The sequence below is a fragment of the Astyanax mexicanus genome, chromosome 18, assembly GCF_023375975.1.
Source record: "Astyanax mexicanus isolate ESR-SI-001 chromosome 18, AstMex3_surface, whole genome shotgun sequence".
Lineage (NCBI taxonomy): Eukaryota > Metazoa > Chordata > Actinopteri > Characiformes > Acestrorhamphidae > Astyanax > Astyanax mexicanus.
The window spans coordinates 34,811,597-34,822,213 of NC_064425.1; the positions used below are offsets into that span (position 1 = coordinate 34,811,597).

The window sequence follows — 10,617 nt, forward strand, 5'->3', positions numbered from 1 at the left end:
GCAGGAGGGAAAGCTGATTGGCTGAGCTGGATTGGACTGTTATGATATATTACTTCAAGGAAACACATTTCAGCTATTGATGAAAAAATATGGTTTAGGGTTTTGTGCCTCTTTTAAGTACTGTATGTGTGGCAGGTTATCAAAGGTTGCCAGAAATTCACTGTGTCCATAAGAAATAATACAGTATGGGTAAAAGCTTGGCGTATATTACAGCGGGTTCCAGTTCCTGCCAATATCCAGCAACTTGACACAGATATTAAGGGGGAGTGGACCTCATGAAAAATGGGAGCTAAACCAAAAGTGTCGCATTTATATTTTTGTTCAGTGTAATATAGGTACATATTTGAAGTATATGTTCATATAAAATAAAAAAAACTCTATTAAACCTATTTAAACAACCTAGCGAAACAATTTCAAAGCATGCCATGTAAATATATGTTTTATTAACATGTTAACATACATTAAAACATTTTAAAAACATTTAACAAACAAGTCACACTAACAATACTGTACAGCTCAGGCAGGAGAGTACTGGTGATAGTGAGCTTCTGCAGGGTGAACTACATGACAGAAACTCATCACACATCAAACCTTAATCCACAGTTTAATAAGACAACATTACAACAGTAAATACAACAATAACTACAGCACAAATCTTCAGAGAGAGACCACAATGCATTGTGGGGCAAGAACTCCACCCCCTGCTGTATATATGCTGTCTTAACATTTCTAAAAGAATTTAATATAAATATCAAAAATATATGGATGCAACATATATCATCTGAATATGCATCATATAGGAACATATTTGATAAACATAAATAATGAACATATATAAAATGGTATGAGACTACACATGCTGCCAGGTGAAAATTGGAAATGTGTGAGATTTACTCATCAAGGTTGCCTTAATCAAACATTAAACACATAAATGGCCTTTTATGAATGTAAATCCTAAACAGGGACTATAACACAGTTTAAAAGATTACTTATTAAAGATAATGGGTTGGTGTACTTTATCAATTATTCAGTTGCTAAGATGAATAAAAAGAATATCAATTTGTAAAGCAATCAATTGTGTGTGTGTGTGTAACATGCCGAGGTGATGACAGGCTCTGAAATGAGCTCTCAGTCTGGAGTGCTCTCAATGATGAGTAAGTGCACTATAATGGCCAGCCATCCATCTCTGCTCTGAAGGAATCAATAGCCTGTAAGGAGGCTGGCTAGTGACCTTGGAGCTGATGCTGAGGGTTAGATTCAGAAACCCTGCCACTTAAAAATACACACACTCTTCCCAAATCACTTCTCCAAAACTGTAGTACACCCTTTTAGATTTACATCTAAGATTCTGAACCATTCACTGAACCGCCTCTTTTGGTCCAGACGGTGGTTTGAAAGTCAGAAAGTCTGAATTAAACGAGGATGTGAAAGCATCCTTAAAAAGATTCTATCTAAATAGTTTAGGAACTATTTTGGAAACACCAACTAAATGCAGTAGTAAAAAATATAGAAAAGGGTTGCCTGTGTAAAAAAGTATTTGTTAAATTTTAAAGTAAATTAGCCAAAAAAGTACATTTGTAGCATAAATAAATACATTATAAAACTATAATTATTCTTTACAAAAAAAACATATGCAATATATGCGGGTTTATATGGACCTTTCATTTACAACGAGATCAGCCTGAAGAACTTTGGTGTACATGAGCAATAAAACAATGCAGCAATTATTATATTGCAGTCCACAGGCAGTACAGAAACACACTCTTTAACAAAGAAAAATAGCCATTTGTTCTTATAACGTACAACCCTGTAGCCTAACAACCATCATAATTTAAATAATTGAATACCCAAGTGAAAGAGCCCTGACAGGCCACAGTCTGATGGTGAGTTTAGGGTGGGCGGGGACACACAGCTGTTCAATATAGGTAATATTTTTTTCTAAATATGGAGTAAACTCTTCCCAAACACAGTTATTGAAAACTGTTGCTTCACATTTATTGAATTTATGCTATATTTTGGGACATTTCTGTATGTGGTAGATTTATGTGTTTTTACCTGGTGTTTATTCTAACAACACAGCAGTAAATTTCTGGGAAATGTATCAAAGGGCATCCCAACATGCATTGTGTTCTTTAGTTTTACAACAGAACATCATTAAACAGTTACTTACTGTGTGATTATTGTGTAAATAAAATACAGAAATTGGTTACAGTGTATGAAAACACTGGGAATACGCATCTTAATATATTAGGTTTATAAAATTAAAAAAAATGCTTTTAGGCAACTGTAAAAAGAAAGGTTACATATTCTGTCTTTTATTGTGATTAATCACAATTGTTCCATTTTCCTAAGGATATTTAAATATTTGGCAAGTAATAATAATTAACATTTTGTAATTAGTCATGATAACTATCATAATTGAAAAAAATGTTTGGGCACCCCTGATCATTTTAAGTTTATAGGATTTACAGAAAGTGTGCAATACAATTTAAATACAATTAAGCAGGTGCATAAATTTGTTCTTCCTTAAATAATTTCATTGTACGAAGAAACTTGTTTCTTACTGTGCACATGACAATAAACTCTTGAATCTGAATCTTGTTGTTTGTTTGTTTTTATTTGAATACATTTAGCACTAATTATTGGAACACAAAATTTGTTTGGTAAGCTCATTTACTATTTACCTACATTCACAGGTGAATCTAGTTATGAGAAAGGGTTAAGGTGGACAATTGTAAGTTTGTCTCCTCTTTGCATCTTCTCTGAAGAGTGGCAACATAAGAGCTTCAAAACACACAACTCTCAAACAACCTGAAAACAAAGATTGTTCAACATCATGGTTTAGGGAAGAATACAAAAAGCTCAGAGATTTTAGCTGCAGTTTCCACTGTGAGGAACATAGTAAGGAAATGGAAGATTACAGGCACAGTTCTAGTTAAGACCTGAAGTTAGAATTTTAGTACACTTTCTGTAAATCCTACATACTTCATTTTACTTCTCAAATATCACTGTGTTTATCTGCTATATGATATATTTAACTGAAATAACTGATCTGATAGATAGATAGATAGATAGATAGATAGATAGATAGATAGATAGATAGATAGATAGATAGATAGATAGATAGATAGATAGATAGATAGACCCCGTGACCCCCCCCCCCTCCCTTACCACCACATAATAGTATATTTTCAGGGAATGAAATATTGAGATGGGTGGCAGGATTAAAAATAGCTGCTGAGCACAGACCTCTCAGCACTGACCACATGCTGAGAATACCATCCAACCTGCTATCCACTCGTCTGTTTACTCCCTGTCTCTCACTCTCCCTCCCCCTTTCTCATCCTGTCTCACTCTCCCCCTCTCTCTCCTCCTTCCTCCCTCTCACCTTTCCCTCTCTCTCTCTCTACCTCTCTCTCTTCCTCCCTCCCTCTCACTTTTCCCTCTCTCTCTCTCTCTCTCTCTCTCTCTCCCCCTCTCTCTCTACCTCCCTCCCTCTCACTTTCCCCCCCCCTCTCTCTCTCTCTCTCTCTCTCTCTCTCTGTGTTTGGAGCAGTAAAGTTGTTGAGTGTTTCTGGTGTTGTGGGTTGTTGTATTGTATTGTGTGTGGGTGAGAGGAGGTTGTTGGGCGGTTTGTTTACAGGGAGAGTCTGTCTGCACGTCTCTCTGTACACCGTGCGGTATCACTAAGCCATGTACGAATGATCTTAATGTAGCTTCACAGCTGTTAAAATAGTGTATGATTCAACATGCTGTACTGACAGCTAGTGTCAGGCCTGCTGGTCACTGTGGGCTAATGATTCTGTCGTGCTGAGAGTATCATGGTGTGTAAAAGCATCCTTTACTGAGTTTTATTAATATAAGAGAAAATTAAATAATCAGAGCAGGTGCAGACACTACACTTGCTTTCTGTGTGACAATTTTTTCAGATGATTAGTTGCACTGAAGCAGGTGTTTGAACCTTTTCCCTTGTACAACCTCTTTTTAATGTTTAAAATATTTACCCTAAGCTTCAATTCACACACACAGTTCCTTCACAAACTGGAAATATAAGTCAGGATTATTTAAATGCCCTTTTTTTTGCCCTGCCCTTTGGCTGCTCACGTCACAGGTTCACAGGTTCCAGACCCTCAAGATTGTGGGACCAGAACGGCACTGAGTTTTCTGGCCAAGAACCTGAAAAGCACAGAACCATTTGGAAACTTGGCATCATGCTAGTGGAAAAGCTCCCTATGATCAGGAGATCGCTGGTTCAAATCCCGGTCATGCAGCTTGCCATCATGCAGCCCCATGAGGGCACAATTGACCACAATTGGCTTTGCTCTCTGGGTTTCACTATTTGGGTGGGACTTTATCTGTATAGCTAAATTGGTGAGAAAAGTGGGATAAAATAATAAAAAAACAGGTGTAAAGTAATCACACGTATCTCTCTCTGATGAACCCTAAGGATTTTCTGACCAGATGGGAATATCCTTATTGATTTTCTGAGAGTACATTGGTCAGTTTCAGACAAAACATAGGCAGAATCCACCAATTACAGATGAGAATCACACAACAGACACACAAAACCACCAATCGGACGCAGTGAGAGGCAGAGATTCATTTGTATAATTAACATTGACAGCACTATATGAGAATATATTTATTATGTATGCTGCATAATAAATGATAATGTATATTTTTCCATTTTCTCATTTTTACTTCACATGACCAAATAATTTGGCCTTGGTCTTGACTACAACACTAAGACAGAAGTCCTTATTTTCCATCTTCTTGTCCAGATCTGCACCGTTGTGTAGTCATTTTTTTCCATGTGTATTTTTTTCACATGGGGGTGTGTCTCTATGTGTAACAAAATTTTATTCATGTGAGCAGTTGTGTCTAGTCATGCATCTTGCCACGGAAAATACCAGTACCATTACTAGCTTCTTATTGGGTGGGCAGCCTGCCTCTAAAGTTGCATACAACAATAAATATAGAATTGCATCATAAACTATAGCAAACTAGTTGACTTAACTAATATTACTGAGCTTCTTATTAAAAGCTGGCCTAAATCATTTATAAATATACAATTAATAAATTTACAATTGCATTTACAATAGTTGAACTCTAGTTGAGGCCAAGCCAACTACTCTTCACATGCTCAGTTTTACTCTTTAGTTGAACAGGGTATACTTAGCAACTATGCAGAGGCTTCTTAAAAATCTTAATATTTTTTTAAAGCACAACTTAAAAAAAATATTTAATAGAACCTAAATGAGGCTAAGTTTATGCTATTTACAAATGCTTTCTACTATAAGTAAAAAACTTATTCACCATACTTAAAATACTTTTTGGATCAATGTAATTCTACAATAAGTTAACACAACTAAAAATATATTGCAAACCATTGTGTTGTTTTTTTTTTTTGTTGACTCAAGGCTTTATTTTTTTGAGTGTAGGCTGTAAACCTAAATATACTGTAAATGGGTTGCATATATTTATATTATTGTATTTACTGAATAATTTCAGTATTCTCTCCTTCTCTTCCAGGAGTATGGTACACCCAGGCATTGGAGGTGTCAGTGGGGAAGGTTCACTTTGTGGAGGTGATGAATGGTAGCTCCGTGCTGCTACCCTGCACCTACTCTAGCTGTATTGGCATCAAGAACCTGTATTTCAACTGGCAGTACAATGACAATGGCACAATGATTAAGGTAAGGCATTTATCACTTTCACACAGTTCCTGTCCTCATGCTTTAAAAAGCACCTTTTAAATACAGGTCTGACAAGAAGGTAGAAAGTGTATTTATTAGATACACTTTAATATGCAGAGACTAAGACTGAGATTATCACTCTGCTTCTTGCCTTTAGAGTAGATCTGGTGTTTGATGTTTCTGCAATACATGTTTCATACTGTGTTGGATAATACACTTATTGTTAAAAAACTATGCACCAAGAAGTTGATAGTTTTAATGTTAAGATGATATATTAGAGTGATTACAGTATTAGAGTGACAGAATACGTTTATTGAAGGAACACAGTTCTGTAACTGAAAAAGGCTCAAGTTCCCTATTGGCTCCTCTATCCTGGATATAAGATGAGATTGAGACGGTTGGGTATGGAGGTGTACAGGTTCTGTATGGCATCCTGCAGCACATTTACCCACAGATGTTGCTACAGCTGGACCTGTAGATCCTGCTCTACACTCGTAGGTTCCTGAAGCTGCGTCTCAGCTGATAAATCTGTAGACCGGAAGGACAAGAAAGTGCTGCAATTGGGTGAGCATTATCCTGCTGAAAAATATCCAATGGAAGTTCTGCCATGACAGGCAGCTACACGTGTCTGCAGGATGTTCTGCACAAATCATTGAGCTGTTAGTGTCCCTCATATCAGTATTAGGAATGACCAATTGTCGTATGCGATGGATCTACAGATCATTACACCAGCAGATTGTTGGGGCAGTGTACTAAAAACTGTCCTCGGATCCCGTACAGAAGCTGGATTTGTTGCTAAGGATAATACAATTATACAACAATGCAACAGTCCAGGTTTCTCATTCACAACCCCAACAGGCTGGCTGATAGGTGGCCTAAGCGGCAGCCAATTTTTCAAAACGGCAATCTTGCTTCTCTCAGTCCAATGATGTACCTTGACGTCTTGTAGTGATGTGTCTAGCAGTCATTAATCTCTCACCAAGAGGTAAGCTACCTTAAAGAGCCAACTAAACCCTTAAACATAAAAAAACCTTTTATTGCAGTCATTTTTGCTTCTGTAGCACTGTGCTGGTTTAACTGTGCTATAGGCATGGATGATGTGTCTGTATGGTATCAGCTCTCTCTTATACCCTGCCTCTAAACCCATACATCACCCAGTGCCCCTCTCAAACTACCCCTCCCATTTTTTAGCCTTTTTCAAAATGTAAGCTAAGGGTGGAGTCAGATCATTTTTATAGGGTAGCAGAGGAAGCAATTTTACGCCCTCTTGTGGCAAGACCCAAAGTTTTAATCAGTCCACACCTATAATAATTTACATATCGACAGAGACAAAACTGCATGCCAAGTTTTACTGCAATCCAAGGTGCAATCTTGGGATGCCCTATGAAAAAACTGCCACCTGTATATATAACAGTAACATTTGAGGGAAGACAGGTGGTTATGTTTAATACATTTCTTAAAAAATGTACTGCTGTGTACAGACGAAAATTAATAAATCTACAACATACAGAAACTTCCTAAATCTACACAATTAAAGCAACATATAAAATCTACTAAATACATGTGAAACAACAGTTTTCACTTTGTTTGGGAAGATTTTACTGCATATTTACAGAGAATAATACCTATTTCTCCCATCTGTAACTCATCATTGTGAACTCTTGCCTACCAGGACTACTGGGTATTCAGTTTAGGTAATGGATGTCTGTCTGGCTGCAGTGTTGTAGATTTTGCCTCCGCGCTCACTGGGGGTTCTGTATTATGTATATTCTATGTTTAATGTTTTGCCTGATTCTTTGTCCTGTAATCATGTTTCTGTAAAGCTGCTTTGTGCCAACACCAGTTGTAAAAAGCGCTATACAAATAAATTTGATTTGATTTGATTTGATTTGTAAGCCATAAGAGTAAATTATTGTTTTCTTTACTGCAAAGCATGACTTTGCTTTGTTTCTGCTGAGACCACTTAAAGACCACTTTAAAATTATAAGTGTCTTTAATTTTAACAAATTGAAAACCTCTAGAATATAATCAAGAGGAAGATGGATGATCACAAGCCATCAAACCAAACTGAACTGCTTGAATTTTTGCACCAGGCGTGGCATAAAGTTATCCAAAAGCAGTGTGTGAGACTGGTGGAGGAGAACATGCCAAGATGCATGAAAAAAACTGTGAAGGGTTAATTCACCAAATATTGATTTCTGAACTCTTTAACTTTATAATTATTTATGATTATTACTTGTTTTCTTTGAACTATTTGAGGTCTAAAAGCTGTGCATCTTTTTTGTTATTTGATCCATTTCTCATTTTCTGCAAATAAATACTCTAAATGACAATATTTTTCTTCGGGAGAAATGTCTGTTTATAGAATAAAACAACAATGTTCATTTTACTCAAACATATACCTATAAATAGCAAAATCAGAGAAACTGATTCAGAAACTGAAGTGATCTCTTTTAGTACTATTCGTAATTATTGTATTTTTACAATCCCTAACTTTTTGCTGTAAAATTTACAAAAAACATTTTACAGTGTAGCTTTAAGAAGGAGTCATATAAATAAAATAAGTGTTATATTATAAAGCCCTCTCTCTCTCTCCTCAGCTGTGTGAAGCGGTAATTCCAGCTGAAGGTGTGGAGCCCAATGTGAAGATCTACCATGAGCGGGTGGAGTTTGTGGGCTCCAGTAAGGAGAATAATATATCCATCCTGTTGTGGAATGTCACCTTTGAGGATGAGGGTGAATATACCTGTTTCGCCATCAACCCCAAAGAGAAGAAACGAAACCATAGTGCAATTTTCACCCTCTATGTAGTGGATCAGTGTAAGTAATTTTTAAGATCTGATTTTAATAGAAAATAGAAAAAAGACACTTAAGAATGTTGATACTATATAAATGTAAATAACTAAGCAACAAAATCCTCGACTGCTGAATTAGCTACCAGCTTTCACTGAGTTAGCCAAGTTGGTATGTGTGGGCTTTACCTACTGATATTAGCCCAGTCTTTATTATTAACTGTTCATTTATTTTGTGTCTTTTTGTTATTGATTAGCAAAACATTTAAAAGGTAGAATAATTGTACGTTATTTTTGTTTTAAAAAACCTGATATAATGTATTTATTTAAAATTAATTAATTAATTTATTTATTTATTTATTTATTTATTGATTAGATTTGGTAGATCTGCTAATTTGACCTATGTTGCTAATGAATTTTTAACATTAATTTATAAGTTGTCTGACCAGATAAGGATTAGTCGCCCCTTACATATTAGCCGAGTGCATGCATTAGTACAAGACACGTGTAAGTCTTGATTCCTCACAGATTTTCTTCCTGCTCCAGCTTTATCACCAACAAGCTCTACAATACAGAGTTACTATATTCACTAATACCACTTACAACTTTACTGTACACAACACAAGCCTTATGATCACCATGACCAGAAGCTCCGCCCACTTCTCTACTACAATACAGAGTTACTATATTCACTAATACCACTTACAACTTTATTATAGTTCTGTCATTGTATGGCCGTGTGTCAGTACACTTCTGTGATTCAGCATTAATACGAAAAGTACACTAGGATCCTAGAGCACCATATGCTGCCCCCATTACCACCTGAAGGCAACATTTTTGGAACAGCCCTGTATGGTTGCACACAGATTTGCAGAAAGAATAAGACAAAATAACTATAATAACTATAATGTAATACCTATGCACATTTTTGCATTCTGCTACTGCAAGACGTAATCAATAAAACAATCACTTATTAGTTCACTTCTCTCCCTCTCTGATCAGTAAAGGAAGTGGACAACACTCTGACCATCATCATCGTCTCTGTGCTTGGGGGGGTCATCGGTTTGATCATTATAGTTATGGTCATAAAGGCCATAGTTGTCCACTTTCTCAACAAGGCCCAGGAGAAAAAGTAAGTCAGACTTTCTCTAGTGTTTAGATTAAATATGCTGTATTCTTAATCTACATTTTCTGTTATGATTCTAAGGATAGTTGTTGATGATTGATCATTGCTTATTGTAAAATCTTTTGGAAATAATGGAAATAACTGACTTTAAATAACATTTATAATTATTATGAAATAAATAAAACTAATGTCCTTTGCACTAATGTTGAGTTAAGTTAAAACTGCCATCCAACATAAACCAAGTTTTCTTTAGAGTTTAAAAAGGACAAATTTAAAATATTTTTTTTTGATTACAAGAAAATCATTGGCAGGTTTTCTTAGCACTGATGAACTTTGCCTTTGGCAGTTATATGTGTTGTGCATTGGCTAAGGATCCTTATATATGCCTCTTTAAATACATCTTATGTATATTAATTTATTAATCTATAAAATTGTTCTTCTTAATTAATGTGTTTGCTGAACAAAAAATATTGCATTACACTGTAAACTATAGTAAACAAATCACCTCAACTAACTTTATTAAGTTTATTGGTAATAGTTGGTGTGACTGAGTAATCTGTAATGTACAAGTTTAGTTTAACAGTTGTAGAGGACAGGCCAACTACCGTACCATACCGTACCATAAAGTGCACCGGATTATAAGGCGCAACATGTGACACTACTAAGGAACAGGTCTGTCGCCATGTTTACCCTTTAATTGATCAGATCTCGCCACTGGGTGGTAGTGGGGGGTAACTTAAAATAAGTGATGCTAAGCTAAATAAACAAAACTGTAATTCTTAAAAAAAATATTTTAAAGTCAAGCGAGCTCTGGATGTTAATCTACACAGATTTCTCTCCTGAAAACTGTTTATTTGGGTGAGTAAAGCGCTTCCATTTATTTACACAAAAGCTGCAGCATTAGTATTAGAGGCTAACCGCTACCGCTATGCCACCTGACAGGGCTACCCAAAGGAACACAGAGTGTTCTGGTAAGCCAGGACGATATTAGCTAGTGGTTCTT

The 10,617-nt window shown here is 36.0% G+C and overlaps 1 protein-coding gene across 1 annotated transcript in view; it reads left to right on the top strand.

The window, feature by feature from the left end:
• Nucleotides 1-10,617, top strand: part of scn4ba (sodium channel, voltage-gated, type IV, beta a) — a 31,001-nt gene that overhangs the window by 15,360 nt on the left and 5,024 nt on the right. The window contains exons 3-5 of the mRNA XM_022667946.2: nt 5,533-5,696; nt 8,297-8,516; nt 9,491-9,620. Of these exons, the coding sequence (XP_022523667.1) occupies nt 5,533-5,696; nt 8,297-8,516; nt 9,491-9,620 (514 nt within the window). The remainder of the gene's footprint in view (nt 1-5,532; nt 5,697-8,296; nt 8,517-9,490; nt 9,621-10,617) is intronic.